Source organism: Balaenoptera acutorostrata, chromosome 2 (genome assembly GCF_949987535.1).
Source record: "Balaenoptera acutorostrata chromosome 2, mBalAcu1.1, whole genome shotgun sequence".
Taxonomy (NCBI): domain Eukaryota; kingdom Metazoa; phylum Chordata; class Mammalia; order Artiodactyla; family Balaenopteridae; genus Balaenoptera; species Balaenoptera acutorostrata.
The window spans coordinates 166976729-166994755 of record NC_080065.1 but is presented as its reverse complement, the minus strand read 5'-3'; the positions used below and the strand labels follow the sequence as shown (position 1 = coordinate 166994755).

The 18027-nt window shown below is 37.4% G+C and overlaps 1 protein-coding gene across 1 annotated transcript in view; it reads left to right on the top strand.

Annotated features, from left to right (window-relative positions):
* Positions 1–2895, top strand: part of CNOT6 (CCR4-NOT transcription complex subunit 6) — a 71849-nt gene extending 68954 nt beyond the window's left edge. Inside the window, exon 12 of the mRNA XM_007169835.2 lies at positions 2777–2895. Coding sequence (XP_007169897.1) covers positions 2777–2845 — 69 coding nt within the window. The 3' untranslated portion in view covers positions 2846–2895. The remainder of the gene's footprint in view (positions 1–2776) is intronic.
* The last annotated feature ends 15132 nt before the right edge of the window (positions 2896–18027 follow it).

Sequence of the window (18027 nt, the reverse complement as noted above, 5' to 3'; positions counted from 1 at the left end):
AATGCAGGACTTGCTTTCCTTTTAATATTCATACTGATGCAGGTGGCTGCTTCTCAGAGCAATGATGTAGGTGTGAGGGGTATATGCTCACATTCTGAGCTTTATATAGGGAGTTACCATCTCCCCTCCCCATTAACAAGATGCTTGCTAGTGGTGACTTTGAACAGACCTGATGAGTGGGAGGACTATATGTAATTAGTCCATTGCGATGAATCAGAGTTGTCCTTAATCTACTTTTCCTAGTCACCATACTGACCAGTACTTATTTAGAATTTCTTCTTGTCAGATACTATGTTTAGGTTGGAAATAGAGATTTATCAGACGTTCTCTGACTTCAGGTTGTTCATTGGTCATTATAATCTAGTGTTATAATGTGCTAAAGATACACCAGGTATGGAGGGAGCAAATCTCTGTCTACATGGGTCTATAAAGCCTTCCAGGTGACTGTAGAACTGGTTTTGAAGGACTAAGAACTTGTTTACTGGATGAATAATAGGAGCTGTATTAAATGCCTTTGTGAAATGTGTATAGCTATGAATGGAATGGATTTTGAACATGATGAAGGTCTTTCAGTGGGAAGTGCGCTAGTGGAGTGTCTGGAACACAGTGGGCACCTTTGAACTTTGAACCATGTACTGAAGTGTGAACTTCATCCTGTAGGTGGTGGTAAAGAACCACACAGGGTTTTAAATGGGAGTAGCATTACCCAGTTTGTGTTTAGAAAGGTCATTCTAGCAGTGTTGTGGAGAGTGGATTAAAACAGTGACTAGTTAACTGGTTTCTGATGTGGTCCAGTTGACAGATGATAAGCTGAGGACAGCTTGCAGAGCAGTAAGAGTAGAAATGAAGGGAAACTTGACACATTTAGGAAATAGAATCAATAAAAACCTTGATTCCTGCCTCATTCATGGGAGAAAAGACAGGTAAGTGAGTTTTGTTCATTCATTCATTATTTCCATTAGGCAAATCCTGACTCAACATCTCTTATGTCTTTATCACCAAGGGCCTTGTTTTTCCTTTACTGACCTCACCAAAACATTTAGTCAAACAAATTTGTTTCTCAAACTGCATTTGACTTCATTTCCCATTATAATTCATTCAGATTTTAGTCTGCAAGAGAGATCCAATGTGCCCCTACTAGACAGTTAAGTAATTCTGGAAAATGATAAAAGCACTTGATGCTAATTTGATTATTTCAGCCTGTTTCCTTTAGGCTTTTTTGTATTCTTGAAAATGCCTTATGTGTAAAAAGACTGCCTGTCAGAGATCACTAGGTAAGATTATTCATTAGAAGATGCTTCAGTAGAGAAGTACATAAATGGAAGGAATCCAGCAATTCTAAACCCACTTAAGTTTCCCCTCATGCAATGAATTAGACGGTGTTGTTCAATATGGTACCCTCTAACCACATGGCTTTTGAGCACTTGAAATATGGCTAGTGTGAATGGAACTGTAAAATGGTTTTTGTTAAATGAAACTATTAATTTTGATAGGACCATATTTCCCTTTATCTGTTGCATTGTGTAAGATAAGGAACCAGTGTATTGCTTGTTTGTATTATGCATAAACACATCAGTTGATGTCAAAGAATTGGTTCCATTCTAACAATGATTTACTAACCAAGATAATGTATTCATTTGAATATTTTATTCAAACAGCATGAGTTACTGTGCCTATGTAAGTCACAATTAGTAATTAAGTTGAGATACCTATATTCATTTTAATATAATTAAATTATGTTTTCTAGTTCAAAAAATATGAACAAATTATTAAATTTAAAACCAGTTCTACTGATATAGAACTGAGCTAGTACCACAACTGGAAAAGACTGGAAGATAATATCATGAATTTTATGATGAATGATTATTGCAATATGCTGCACCAGAGCAGAAGAAAAACTTTGTGTAAAAAAAATAAAGTGAACAATATTAAGATACATTTTCTTCAAATGCATATTGAATTTAATGTTTCAACAGTCAAAAAAGAATAGATGAAATTAATCACCTGAAATCAGAATTAAAAGTCCAACAGAAAGTTTTTAAACAGTTTATAACAGGATAAGAGCTTATATACTTGGCCAGCTATAAAAGAGCTTGTATTCATGCACAGAAAACAATTTTTCTGTTGGATTTATGGTTTCTATTATGGAAATTTTGTTAGAAAGTTACGAGGAAAAGACAGTGTTTTACAAAAATATCTTCTGTTAAGCCAGCAATTACCTATAGAATATAAGACCTTTCTAATAGTACTAAAGATGAGTTGATTCAAAATTGAAAAACTGAAGCTATATTATCTTTAGATGAGCTGTGATGTAAAAGACACTGCCCAGTTAATACTTTGTATGCTTTGTATTAAAGGAGTTCCAATTTTACAAAAAAATATGAATTCTCAGCCTAAAAAAAAATCACTTGTGGCATGTTTTTGCATCTTTGACATCTGCAGAAGAATTTTGCTAGATACAAAGAAAAAAGTTACTATCACTGCAGAAAGTGCTTCTGCTATGTTAGGTCAAAAATCTGGATCTCTTGGAATTTTTTAATGAGCCTGGATTTCCCTTACTGTTTTGCTTCACCTAGATGCTTATTGCAAATAAGTTTTCTGAAACAGACTCTGAAAAGTGTCACCATTGTTAAAATTGATCAGTATATATAGGTTCAAATCCAGGAACCATAACCAGTTTGTGATAAAAGACAATTTAACAATCTTGTCCTCCTTACTAATGCTCATTGGATGAATTATTAAGAATTTTTAACAATGGTTTACATTTCTATTCCAGTTTCAGATTTTCTTGCAACAAAAGGAATGCCAAGTACTCAGTAATCAAGAGCAAAACATGTCGGTGTAATACACACTTTCTTGCTGATACCACACTGTATATGAGTAAACCAAAATTAAAACTCCAAGGAAAGGAAAAGCTTATTTGTGACCTTCACAGGTACAAAAGTTTATGTTGAAATTGAAGCATCATGATACGGATCAAGAAATGCTGATTTTGCATAGTTTCTGACATTATAAATTTTCATTGTAATTAGCATTTTGTAAATTTGCTGCAAAAGCTACCAGGAAAATTTGAAAAACACTTAATTGACACTGAATAAGCTTAGAGTTGCTTTTGAAATTATGCAAATACCCCTCCCTTTGAATTTGATTTAACCTAGAGTTGGCACAAGAATTAGTACTTGAGCAGAAAAGTTCTTAACTTGGAGAGAAATTGATAACCTTTTGCTAAAATGTTAAATAGGTTCATATAAAAACATTTTGTTGATATGGATCCAAAAAAATGTTTTAATGATTTCTTGAGTAGTTGATTCAGTTATGGGAAAAGAAGTATATTTGGAGCAATTTGGATATTTGAGTCTACCTTTTCAACCATGAACTCAATTATGAAATTGCAAAAATTATGAAAGAAAATGTTACACTAGAAAATAGTCAATGCAATAAAGTAAATAAGGAATAAAGGAACAAAAAAGACGTGAGACACTGAAACAAAGAAGTTAAACGGTAGGCAAAAGTCCAATAATAACATTAAATGTGAATGGATTAATCCAGCCATAAAATAAGGGATCAGACTGGATAAAAATAAACATGATCCAACTATATGCTGTGTACAGGAGACACTTTAGATTTAAAGATACAAGTAGTGAAAGTAAAAGGATGGAAAAGGATGGGAATAAACTATCAGAAAGTTGGAGTGGCTATACTAATAGATAAAATAGACTTGAAAACAAAATATGTTATTAGAAATAAAAGGGGGCAGTCTGTAATGATGAGCAACACCAATGATAAGCAACCCCAAGCTACATGAAACAAAAACTAACTGGAAGGGAATGATGGACAATTCAGCAATGACAGTTGGACACTAATACCCTGCTCTCAGTAGATAGAACAACTGGGCAGATCAACAAAATAAGAGACTTGAACAACACTATAAGGCAACTAGACCTAACAGATATGTGTAGAGCACTCCACGTAACAACACCAGAATACACATTCTTCTCAAGTGCACATGGGACATTATTCAATATTCCATAGGCTACATCATAAAACAAGCTTCAAAATTTAAAAGAACTAAAATCATATAGAGTGTATTCTCCAATCATAATGAAGTTAGATGTAAAGTTGAGAACTTTGGAAATATGTGGAAATTAAACAATACACTCCTAAAACCAATGGGTCTAAAAACTCAAAAGAAAAATTAGAAAATACTTTGAAATAAATGAAAAGACATACCAAACCTGGTGGGATGCAGCAAAAACTGCTTAAAGGGAAATTTATAGCTATAAATACATAGATTTATTAAAACAAGAACAACCTAGGGCTTCCCTGGTGGCGCAGTGGTTGAGAATCTGCCTGCCAATGCAGGGGACATGGGTTCGAGCCCTGGTCTGGGAAGATCCCACATGTCGCAGAGCAACTAGGCCCGTGAGCCACAATTACTGAGCCTGCGCGTCTGGAGCCTGTGCTCCACAACAAGAGAGGCCGCGATAATGAGAGGCCCGCGCACCGCGATGAAGAGTGGCCCCCGCTTGCCGCAGCTAGAGGAAGCCCTCGCACAGAAACGAAGACCCAACACAGCCATAAATAAATAAATAAACCCAAAAGTTAAAAAAAAAAAAAAAAAAGAAGGAGGTTGCCCTTATAAAAAAAAAAACAACAACAACAAAAAAACAAGAACAACCTAACCTTCCAATTTAAGACACTGGAAAACAGAGCAAAGTAAACCCAAAGCAACCAGAAGAAAGAAAATAATGAAGTGGAGAACAGGAACACAATTGAGAAAGGAGCAAAACAAGAGTTAGTTCTTTGGAAAGATCAGCAAAATTGATCAAAGAACACTCAAATTACTAAAATCAGGAATTAAAGGGGGACATTACTACTAACTTTACAGAAGAAGTGTTATTATGAAATACTATGCTAATGAATTAAATAACATAGACAAATACCTAGAAAGACACATACTACCAAAACTGACTCAAGAAGAAATAGAAAAAATTATATAAACTTAAAACAAGTAAAGAGGTTGAATTAGTAATGAAAAAAACTATGGAAAGAAAAGCCCAGGCCCAGATGACTTCACTGGTGGAATTCTAAGAAGAATATCGATTCTTCACAAACTTCCAAAAACCTGAAGAAGGAACACTTCTTAACTCATTCTATGAGGCCAATATTACCCTAATATCAAAACCAGACAAAGCTATCATAAGGAAAGAAAAACCACACACTAACATCACTTATGAATATAGATGCAAAATTCTTAAAAAACTAGCAAAACAATCCAGCAAAATGTTAAAAGATCAGACACTATGACCAAGTGGGACTTATCCCAGGAATGCAAGCTTGGCTTAATATCCCCAATTAATGTAATACACTATATCAATAGTTTAAAGGACAAAATGACAGGATTATCAGATTAGGCACGGAAAAGGTATTTGACAAAATTCTACAACACTTCATTTAAAAATAACAAAAACCCACTTGCCAAACTAGGAATGGAAGAGAACTTCCTCAACCTGATAAAGGCATTTACAAAGAACCCACAGCTAACATCCTACTTAATGGTGAAAGACTGAAGACTTTCCCCCTAAGATCAGGAAGAAAAAAAAAAAAGTGTCCACTCTTATGACTTATATTCAACATTCTACTAGATGTTCTAGCCAGGGAAATTAGGCAAGAAAGTGAAATAAAAGGCATTTTTTATTGTTTGTAAAACCATATGGCATTTGTTCTTTGGAAAGATCAGCAAAATTGATGGGCCTTTAACCATACTGTACAGAAAAAAACACTCAATTTACTAAAATCAGAAATGAAAAGGATACATTACTACCAACCCTACAGAATAAAAAGGATTATTATGGAATACCATGAACAATTGTATGCTGATGAATCAGATAACAGTGAAATTGATTGGAGAGGAAAAAGTAAAACTATATTTGGAGGTGACATAATGTACATAGAAAATCTTAGAAGCTGTTACAGTTAACAGGTAAGTTCAGCAAGATTACAGGATAATAAGATCAGTATACAAAAATCAATTGTATTTCTACTCACTAGCCATGAACAATTCCAAATTAAGAAAACAATTTCATTTACAATAGCATTAAGCAATAAAATACTTAGGAATAAATTTAACAAAAGAAATGCAAGACTTGTACACTGAAAACTATAAAACATTGAAAAAAGACCTAAGTAAATGGAAAGACATTTCATTTTTATGGATTGAAAAACTTGATACTGTTAGGATGGCAATACTCCCAAAATTGATCTACAGAGTCAATGCAATCCCTAACAAAATCCCATTGGCTTTTTGTTTGTTGCAGAAATTTACAAACTGATCTTAAAAATTCATACGGAAACCTAAGGGACCCCAACAGCTAATCTTGAAAAAGAACAAATTTGGAAGACTCAAACGTCCTGATTTCAAAACTTATTACAAAGCTACAGTAATCAACACAGTGTGGTATTGGCATAAGGAAAGCATATAGATCAATGGAATTGAATTGAGAGCCTAGAAATAAACTCTTACATTGTTCAATTGATTTTGAACAAAGGTGCCGAGACACCTCAATAGGGAAAAGAATTGTGTCTCCAGCAAATGGTGCTAGACCACTGAATATGTACAAGTAAAAGAATGAAGTTGAACCTCTACCACACACCATATACAGTTAACTCAAAATGAATCAAAAAATCTAAATGTAAAAGCTAAAACTACAAAAACCCTTGGGAAAAGACAGGTAAAAATCTTCATGACCTTAGATTAGGCAATAATTAACTTAGATAAGACACCTTTTAAAACACAAGCAACCAAAGATAAAAATAGATTACCTGGACTTTATCAAAATTAAAAAATTTTGGGCTTCCCTGGTGGCACAGAGGTTAAGAATCCATCTGCCAATGCAGGGAACACGGGTTTGAGCCCTGGTCTGGGAAGATCCCACATGCTGCGGAGCAACTAAGCCTGTGTGCCACAACTACTGAGCCTGTGCTCTAGAGCCCACGAGCCACAACTATTGAGCCCGCCCCCCACAACTACTGAAGCCCACGTGCCTAGAGCCCGAACTCCACAACAAGAGAAGCCACCACAATGAGAAGACTGCACCGCAACAAAGAGTAGCCCCTGCTCGCCACAGCTAGAGAAAGCCCACGAGCAGCAACGAAGACACAACGCAGCCAAAAATAAATAAATAAAATAAATTTTAAAAAATTAAAAACTTTTGTGCTTCAAAGGGAAAAAAAAGACAACCCAATATTTGCAAATCATGTATGAGTCTAGTCTCAAGCATATATAAAGAACTCTTACAACTCAACAGTGAAAAGACAACCCAATCTAAAAATGGTTAAAGGATTTGAATAAATATTTCTCCAATGAAGAGTGACTTCTAATGGGTATAGTTTCTTTTGGGGCTGATATAAATGTCCTGAGATTAGGTAATGGTGATGACTGCACTACACTGAATATTCTAAAACCTCTGAATTCACTTTAGAGGGGTGAATTTTATGGTATATGAATTATCTCAAAAATAATACATAAATGAATTCATTTTGTATGATTTCTTCTGCAACTTGAATTCTTTGGTCACTATGTTTTTGAGATTAATTCATGCTAATGCATGCAGTTGTAATAGCTGTAGTTAATTTGTTCTCCCTGTAGTATGATATTGTATTGTGTGAATATTCCAAAATATATTTATTCATTCTTCTCTGCAAGTGTCTTTGAGTTGTTTCTAGTTTTCTTCCACGTTCCCCCCACCCGTACAAATCATTCTGCTCTGAACATTCTGGTAGTTGCTGGAGTACAAGAGCTTCTCTGGAGTATAAACTTGAGGGTTGGAATTGTTAGGTGATAGAGCATGCACATGTTTGACTTACTAGGTATGCTTAACTCTGTTCAAAGTGTTTGTTCCCATTTACTCTCCCACGAGCACTTTGTGAGTATTTTTCATTGTTCCACAACTTAGCCTATGCTTGTTTTTGTCTGATTTTTAATTTTTGTCAGTCTGGTGGATATAATAATATTTCATTGTGGTTTCAATTATATTTCAGATTCCTCTTATGATTTTATGCCTATTGAGGGTTTTGTCCTTTTCTGACTGATACGTAATTCTTTACATACTCAGGATACTTACCTTTTATCAGTTATATGTGTTGTGTATATTCTCTCACTTTTAATCTTTTTATTTTTTTGACTTTGTATTTTGAAATGTTTCCAACGTATACTGAAGTCCAGAGAACAACTGAATGAACTCAATTCACCCATCACCAAGCTTTGATTACCATTACATAGCTAATCTTGTTTCAACTATCCCACATGTTGTGCACACCCTAGGTTATTTAAAAGCAAAGTCCAGACATCATATCATTTAATCTGTAAATATTTCAGTACATATTTCAAAGTGATAAGCATTCTTTTAAAAAATATTTATCAGTTTTCAGAATATTGAGTTAATTTACTTGTGTCTCTAATGGTTACCACATAGACTATTTCCCCCTGTATCAAAATCATATGGATTTGAACATATTTAGTGAATTTCATCCATTGTTTTTACTACCACTACTGATGTTCAAGTTACCCCATCTTTGGCCAGTGGGAGCTTTATTCAAACTGGTCCCTGTGTATTTTTGGCACAATCCCAATAGTGTTTGGTAGCCTCCTTCTATTCTGTATGGAAAGATGTTCCTGGTTCATCTTTCACATTTCCTGCTTCAGGCCTGGAACCAGGCATTCCTCCAAAGATTCTTGGTTCCTTTAGTGGGAAATGTTATCTAGAGGCCACAATTCTCATTAGTCATGTTATGGGATTAGTCAGTTTCTTGGTCCTTTTAGGAGACAGAGATAAGAGAGGTTTTTTTCCCCCTAAGGATAAAATACATCAGGCAATTATAATTATACTTCCAGTTCAAATCTTGAGCTATAAGGTTTTTACTCTAATCATCTCATATCAGCATCTTCTTTCAACTTTGCCAGAAATCTCAGGTTTCAATGACACTAACATAATTACTCATTTGACTTAGAATATGCAAAGAATGACCTCAGTATGGCAATGACACCAATCAGAAAACTTTCATTGTTTTTACAGTTCTTCTTGTCCTCGGGGTACAGGATGCAGAGTTCCAAATTACTACGTTTTTGTGTTACTTGAAATAGTTCCTCTCTGCTGATTATACCATCACTGAAAACAAAGTTATATATGTTTATATGTTTCTTTAAAAATTTTTTTTAATTGAAGTATAGTTGATTAACAATATTATAAATATTAGTTTCAGGTGTACAGAAATAGTGATGCAATATTTTTATAGATTATAAAAGTTGAAGTTTTAAAGTTATTACATTTAAAGTTATTACAGAATGCAGGGGCACAGTCAAGATGGTGGAGTAAGAGGATGTGGAGTTCGTGTCGCCTCACAAGTAGAGCACCTACTAGGTGCTGGTGGGGGAACTCGGACATCCTAGGGGATGGGAGGAATCCATGTGTGACCAGGTAGGACATGGGAGAGAAGGAAGAGGGGAAGAAAAGTGGAGGCAGGACAGGACCTGCACCCCTGAGGTGGCGCTGGGGGAGAGGAGAAGTTCCCATGATCGGAGGGGCCCACTCATGATGGGGTATCAGCGGGGATGGAGAGGGATCTTTGGGGGACTGGGGGATCTGAGAGGATGCAGCCAACATCTCCCCTGCCCACTCGGGCCCTGGTGAGCCTGATGGAGTCCAGGGCCTGAACACCCACCCCCCCCACTCCCTGCCCCACTAAGGCCACTTCCAGCCACATGAATCCCAGGTCTGAGCCCCAACCCCACAAGGCCTTTTCTGGCTGGAGCCCCGCCCCCCAGGTCCCCTCCAGCTGCATGGGTCCCAGGCCTGAACCCTGCACCAGCTGGGGCCTCCTCCAGCCACATGGGTCCTGGTGGACCTGAGTACCAGCCCCCACAAAGCTGCTGTGGGCTGTGCAGGTCCCAAGAGCCCACACACCACCCTGACACAGCCTCTTCTGGCAGAGTGGATCCTGGGCCTGAGCCCCAGCCCCACCAAAGCCTCCTCTGGCTTTGTGGGAACTGGCAGCCCGAGTGATGCCCCTGACAGGGTCTCTGGCCATGTGGGTCCCGGCAGGCTGAAGGCTGTCCCCCTCCAAGTCCTAGTCCAGCTGCACCAGCCCCTGCAGGCATGCCTGTGGAGGCCTGCATCCCAGCTGTCCTGCGCAGGCACACGTGCTCCAGTCCAACTTCAGGAATAGACGCTGGTGAGAGAAACACATGCAGAGGTGGGGCTGACACAGCGGGTCCAGAGACCCACCTAGAGGTCTTGGAGGCCTACTGAGGAGTCAGGAGTTGGTTGGCTGTAGCTCACTGTGGGGGCAAGGACACTGATACAGGAGGCACCAGGGAGTTTTAAATTTTTTTATCTTTTATTTTTTTATTTTATTTTATTTTGTATTATTTTTTCTTTTTTTATTCTTATCTTTTAATTTATTTTTTATTTTAAAATTTTCTTTATTTTCTTTTTTATTTTTTTGCTGTTGTGGCTCTTTTGTTTTGTTGTTGTTCCATTTTTATTGTTATTTTTCCTAACATATTTTTTATTTTTCTAATTTTATTTTACTTTTTATTCTTCGTTATTGTTCTGCTCTTTTCTGTTTGTTGCTTTTTTTTTTTTCTTTCTGCCTGAGTATCTGTGGTGGGAGTGTTGGGTCCAAGCCACTGGACTAACAGAGAACTTCAGGTCCCAGGGAATATTAATCAATGTGAGGTCTCCTGGAGGTCCTCATCTCGACATCAAGAACCAACTCCACCCAACTGCCTGCAAACTCCAGTGCTGGATGCCTCAGGCCAAACAACAAGCAAGACAGGAACACAGCCCCACCCATCAGCAGACAGGCTGCCTAAAGTCGTACTAAGCTCACTGACACCCGAAATCACACCACCTGACGTGGCCCTGCCCATCAGAGGGAAAAGACTCAGCTCCACCCACCAGAGCATGGGCACAAGTCCCTCACACCAGGAAGCCTACACAAGCCCCTGAACCAACCTCACTCACCAGGGGGCAGACAACAGAAGCAAGAGGAACCATGACTCAGCAGCCTGCAGAAAGGAGAACATAAACACAGTAGGTTAGACAAAATGAGACAACAGAGATATATGTTCCAGATGAAGGAGCAAGGTAAAATCCCACAAGGTCAAATAAATGAAGAGGAAATAGGCAATCTACCTGAAAAAGAATTCAGAGTAACGATAGTAAAGATGATCCAAGATCTCGGAAATAGCATGGAGGCACTGCTCGAGAAGATACAAGAAATGTTTAACAAGGACCTAGAAGAACTAAAGAGCAAACAAACAGTGATGAACAACACAATAACTGAAATGAAAAATACACTAGAAGGAAACAATAGCAGAATAACTGAGAAAGAAGAACCAATAAGTGAGCTGGAAGATATAATGGTGGAAAAAACTGTGGAGCAAAAAAAGAAAAAAGAATAAAAAGAAATGAGGACAGTCTCAGCTCTGGGACAACGTGAAATGCACCAACATTTGAATTATAGGGGTCCCAGAAGAAGAAGAGAAAGGGAATGTGCCTGAGAAAATATTTGAAGAGATTATGGTTGAAAATTTCCCTAACATGGGAAAGGAAGTAGTCAATCAAGTCCAGGAAGCACAGACAGTCCCATACAGGATAAACCCAAGGAGAAACATGCTGAGACACATGTTAATCAAACTAACAAAAATTAAATACAAAGAAAAAATATTAAAAGCTGCAAGGGAAAAGGCACAAATAACATACAAAGGAATCCCCAAAAGGTTATCAGCTGACTTTTCAGCAGAAACTCTGCAAGCCAGAAGGGAGTGGCAGGACATATTTAAAGTGATGAAAGGGAAAAAGCTACAACCAAGATTACCCAGCAAGGATCTCATTCCGATTGGATGGAGAAATCAAAAACATTACAGACAAGCAAAAGCTAAGAGAATTCATCACCACAAAACCAGCTTTAAAACAAATCCTAAAGGAACTTCTCTAGGTGGGAAACACAAGAGATGAAAAAGACCTACAAAAACAAGCCCAAAACAATTAAGAAAATGGTTATAGGAACATACATATTGATAGTTACCTTAAGTGTAGATGGATTAAATGCTCCAGCCAAAAGACACAGACTAACTGAATAGATACAAAAACAAGACTCATATATATTCTGTCCACTTCAGACCTAGGAACACATACAGACTGAAAGTGAGGGGATGGAAAAAGATTTTCCATGCAAATGGGAATCAAAAGAAAGTTGGACTAGCAATACTCATATCAGACAAGACAGACTTTAAAATAACCATTAGAAGAGACAAGAAAGGACACTACATAATGATCAAAGGATCAGTCCAAGAAAAACAAAACAATTGTAAATATTTATGCACCCAACAGCGGAGAGCCTCAATACATAAGGCAAATGCTGACAGCCATAAAAGGGGAAATCAACAGTAACACAATAATAGTGGGAGACTTTAACACTCCACTTTACACCAATGGATAGATCATTCAGACAGAAAATTAATAAGGAAACACAAGCCTTAAAAGACACATTAGACCAGATAGACTTAATTGATATTTATAGGACATTCCATCCAAAAGCATTAGAATACACTTTCTTCTCAAGTGGACATGAAACATTCTCTAGGACAGATTACATCCTGGGTCACAATCAAGCCTCAGTAAATTTAAGAAAATTGAAATCATATCAAACATCTTTTCTGACAACAACAAACACTATGAGATTAGAAATCAATTACAGGAAAAAAAACTGTAAAAAACATAAATACATGGAGGCTAAACAATATGCTACTAAATAACCAAGAGATCACTGAAGAAATCAAAGAGGAAATCAAAAAAAATACATAGAAACAAATGACAACAAAAACACAACAACCCAAAACATATGTGATGCAGCAAAAGCAGTTCTAAGAGGGAAGATTATAGCAATTTAATCCTACCTCAAGAAACAAGAAAAATCTCAAATAAACAACCTAACATTACACTTAAAGCAACTAGAGAAAGAAGAACAAACAAAACCCAAAGTTAGTAGAAGGAAAGAAAACATAAAAATCAAAGCAGAAATAAATGAAATAGAAATGAAGAAAGCAATAGCAAAAATCAATGAAACTAAAAGCTGGTTCTTTGAAAAGATAAACAAAATTGATAAACCTTTAGCCAGACACATCAAGAAAAAAGGGGAGAGGATTCAAATCAATAAAATTTGAAATGAAAAAGGAGAAATTATAAAGGACACTGCAGAAATACAAAGGATCATAAGAGACTACTACAAGCAACTACATGCCAATAAAATGGACAACCTGGAAGAAATGGACAAATTCTTAGAAAGGTATAACCTTCCAAGACTGCACCAGGAAGAAATACAAAATATGAGCAAACATCACAAGTAATGAAATTGAAACTGCCATTGAAAATCTTCCAACAAACAAAAGTCCAAGACCAGATGGCTTCACAGGTGAATTCTATCAAACATTTAGAGAAGGCCTAACACCCATCCTTCTCAAACTCTTCCAGAAAATTGCAGCTGAAGGAATGCTCCCAAGCTCATTCTATGAGGCCACAATTACCCTGATACAAAAACCAGACAAAGATACTACAAAAAAAAGAAAATTACAGACCAGTATCACTGTTGAACATAGATAGAAAAATCCTCAATAAAATACTAGCAAACAAAATCCAACAACACATTAAAAGAATCATACACCATGATCAAGTAGGATTTATCCCAGGGATGCAAGGATTCTTAAATACACACAAATCAATCAATATGATAAATCATATTAACAAATTAAAGAATAAAAACCATTATGATCATCTCGATAGATGCAGAAAAAGCTTTTGACAAAATCCAACACCCATCTATGTTAAAAACTCTCCAGAAAGTGGTCAATGAGGGAACCTAGCTCAACATAAGAAACACCATATATGACAAACCCACAGCAAACATCATTCGCAATGGTGAAAAACTGAAAGCATTTCCTCTAAGATCAGGAACAAGACAAGGATATCCACTCTTGCCCCTTTTATTCAACATAGTTTTGGAAGTCCTAGCTATGGCAATCAGAGGATAAAAAGAAATAAAAATTGGAAAAGAAGAAGTTAAACTGTCACTGTTTGCAGATGACATGACACTATACATAGAAAATCCTAAAGATGCTACCAGAAAACTATTAGAACTCATCAATGAATTTGGTAAAGTTGCAGGATACAAAATTTACGCACAGGAATCTCTTGCATTCCTATACACTAAAAACAAAAGATCAGAAAGAGAAATTAAGGAAACACTCCCATTTACCATTGCAACAAAAAGAATAAAATACCTAGGAATAAACCTACCTAAGGAGGCAAAAGACCTGTACTCAGAAAACTACAAGACACTGATGAAAGAAATCAAAGATGACACAAACAGATGGAGAGATATACCATGTTCTTGGATTGGAAGAATCAATATTGTGAAAATGACTATACTACCCAAAGCAATCTACAGATTCAATACAATCCCTATCAAATTGCCAATGGCACTTTCCACAGAATGAGAACAAAAAATTTTACAATTTGTATGGAAACACAAAATACCCCAAATAGCCATAGCAATCTTGAGATAGAAAAATGGAGCTGGAGGAATCAGGCTCCCTGACTTCAGACTATACTACAAAGCTACAGTATTCAAGACAGCATGGTACTGGCAGGAAAACAGAAATACAGATCAATGGAACAGGATAGGAAGCCCAGAGATAAACACACGCACCTATGGTCACCTAATCTATGACAAAGGAGGCAAGAATATACAGTGGAGAAAAGGCAGTCTCTTCAATAAGTGGTGCTGGGAAAACTGGACAGCTACATGTAAAAGAATGAAATTAGAACACTCCCCAACACCATACACAAAGATAAACTCAAAATGGATTAAAGACCTAAATGTAAGACCAGACACTATACAACTCTTAGAGGAAAACATAGGAAGAACGCTCTTTGACATAAATCACAACAAGATCTTTTTTGACCCACCTCCTAGAGTAATGGAAATAAAAATAAAAATAAACAAATGGGACCTAATGAAACTTAAAAGCATTTGCACAACAAAGGAAACTATAAACAAGATGAAAAGACAACCCTCAGAATGGGAGAAAATATTCGCAAACGAATCAACGGACAAAGGATTAATCTCCAAAATATCTAAACATTTCATTCAGCTCAATATTAAAAAAACAAACAACCCAATCCAAAAATGGGCAGAAGACCTAAATAGACATTTCTTCAAAGAAGACATACAGATGGCCAAGAGGCACACGAAAAGCTGCTCAACATCACCTAATCATTAGAGAAATGCAAATCAAAACTACAGTGAGGTATCACCTCACACCCGTTAGAATGGGCATCATCAGAAAATCCACAAACAACAAATGCTGGAGAGGGTGTCGAGAAAAGGGAACCCTCTTGCACTGTTGGTGGGAATGTAAATTGATACAGCCACTATGGAGCACATTATGGAGGTTCCTTAAAAACCTAAAAATAGAATTACCATATGACCCAGCAATACCACTACTGAGCATATACCCAGAGAAAACCATAATTCAAAAAGACACGTGCACCCCAATGTTCATTGCAGCACTATTTACAATAGCCAGATCACAGAATAACCTAAAGGCCCATCGACAGATGAATGGATAAAGATGTTGTACATATATACAATGGAATATTACTCAGCCTTAAAAAGGAACAAAATTGGGTCATTTTTAGAGATGTGGATGGACCTAGAGTCTGTCATACAGAGTGAAGTAAGTCAGAAAGAGAAAAACAAATATCGTATATTAATGCATATATGTGGAATCTAGAAAAATGGTGCAGATGAACCGGTTTGCAAGGCAGAAATAGAGACACAGATGTAGAGAACAAACATATGGACACCAAGGTGGGGAAGGGGTGTGGTGGTGGTGGTGCTGGTGGGATGAACTGGGATATTGGGATTGACATATATACACTAATATGTATAAAATAGATAAATAATAAGAACCTGCTTATAAAAATTAAATTAAATTAAATTAAAAAAAATTAACTCAATAATGATCAGTGACCAGACATCCCTGGTGGTCCAGTGGTTAAGACTCCAGGCTTCCAATGCCGGGGGCACAGGTTTGATCCCTGGTCAGGGTAGTTCCACATGCTGTGCAGCTCAGCCCAATAAAGAAAAAATTAAAACTGATCAGTGACCAATCAAAATTGATCAACATAAAGAACTCTAACACTCACAACAACAACAAAAAACAAACAATCCAATTAAAAATGTGCAAAGGGGGCTTCCCTGGTGGCGCAGTGGTTGAGAATCTGCCTGCCAATGCAGGGGACACGGGTTCGTGCCCTGGTCTGGGAAGATCCCACATGCCGCGGAGCAACTAGGCCCGTGAGCCACAATTACTGAGCCTGCGCGTCTGGAGCCTGTGCTCCGCAACAAGAGAGGCCGTGATACTGAGAGGCCCGCACGGCGATGAAGAGTGACCCCCGCTCGCTGCAACTGGAGAAAGCCCTCGCACAGAAACGAAGACCCAACACAGCCATAAATAAATAAATAAATAAAAAGTTGAACCTTCTTTAAAAAAAAAAAAAAAAAAAAAAAAAAAATGTGCAAAGGACTTAAACAGAAATTTATCCAAAGAAGATAAAGAAATGGCCAATAAGAACATGAAAAGATGCTGATTGCCACCAGTCATTAGGGAAATGCAAATTAAAACTATAATAAAATACCATTTCATAGACATTAGGATGGCTACAATAGAAAAAAAAAAAACCCCAAGAAACAACGACTGTTGGTGAGGGTGTGGAAAAATTGGAACCCTCATACATTGCTATATTTATATAGCAGTCCAGGCCCTCTGGAAAACAGTCCAGGCTCTGGAAAAACAGTTAGGAAGTTCCTCAGTAAGTTAAACATAGAATAACCATATGACCCAGCTATTCCACTCCTGGGTATATATCCCGATGAAGTGAAAACAGGTACTCAAATAAATAGTTGTACATACATGTTTATAGCAGCACTATTCACAATAGCCAAAAGGTGGAAACAGCTCCCATCAATGGATAAGTGGGTAAACAAATTGCAGTATATTCTTAAAATAGAACGTTATTCAGCCATAAAAAGAAATGAAACACTGACATATGCTACAGCATGAACAAACCTCCAAAATACTATGCTAAGTGAGAGAAGCTGGCCAATACAAAAAATGTTGTATAATGTATGATTCCATTTATATGAGATATCCAGAATAAGCAAATTCATAGACAGACATAACCAATTGCCGGTTGCCAGGGGCCGGGGAGGAGGCAGGATTAGGGAGGGGTTGTTTAGTGGGTATGAAGTTTCCTTTTGGGGTGATGAGATATTCTGGAGCTCAATAAAATTATGGTTGCACAACACTGTGTCGCTGAGTGGTTTGCTTTGAAATGGTTATTTTTATGTTATGTGAATCTCATCTCAACAATAATTTCTTAAAAACTTTATTAGATGAACAAAAGAACAATCATTTCCCGGGGGTTGGAAGGTGGACGGATTGGCAGCCCACAGTCTGCACAGGGACTGCCCCGTGCAGGGCTCAGGGAGGCCATGCAAGGGCAGGAAATGGACTGGCCAGTTGACGGTCCTATGAGGGGGGAGCAGCTGAAGGCCTGTGTCCCCTTCCCACCCCACACAGCCAGCTGACCTCCAATGTCCCATCCTGGTTGGAGCCTGTGGTTGACTCTCTGGGGAAGTGGAGGGTAATGGGACTCACACAACCCAGGAGAGAGCAAAGGGAATTCCCAGGATGTGACAGCCATGAGAACCCCTTCACCGGAATGGAGCAGGACAGAAGTCTTGACAAAAGCATCTCCATAAAAAAATCTACATCCCATAGAGGACCCTGGCGATGAAGCTTTCCACTGGACAGTTTGGGAAGAATCAGCAATTAGCAGCAGGGAAAACTCCACAAATAAAACATGAGGAACTTGTGTTTAATATCAGAAAAAAAAATTT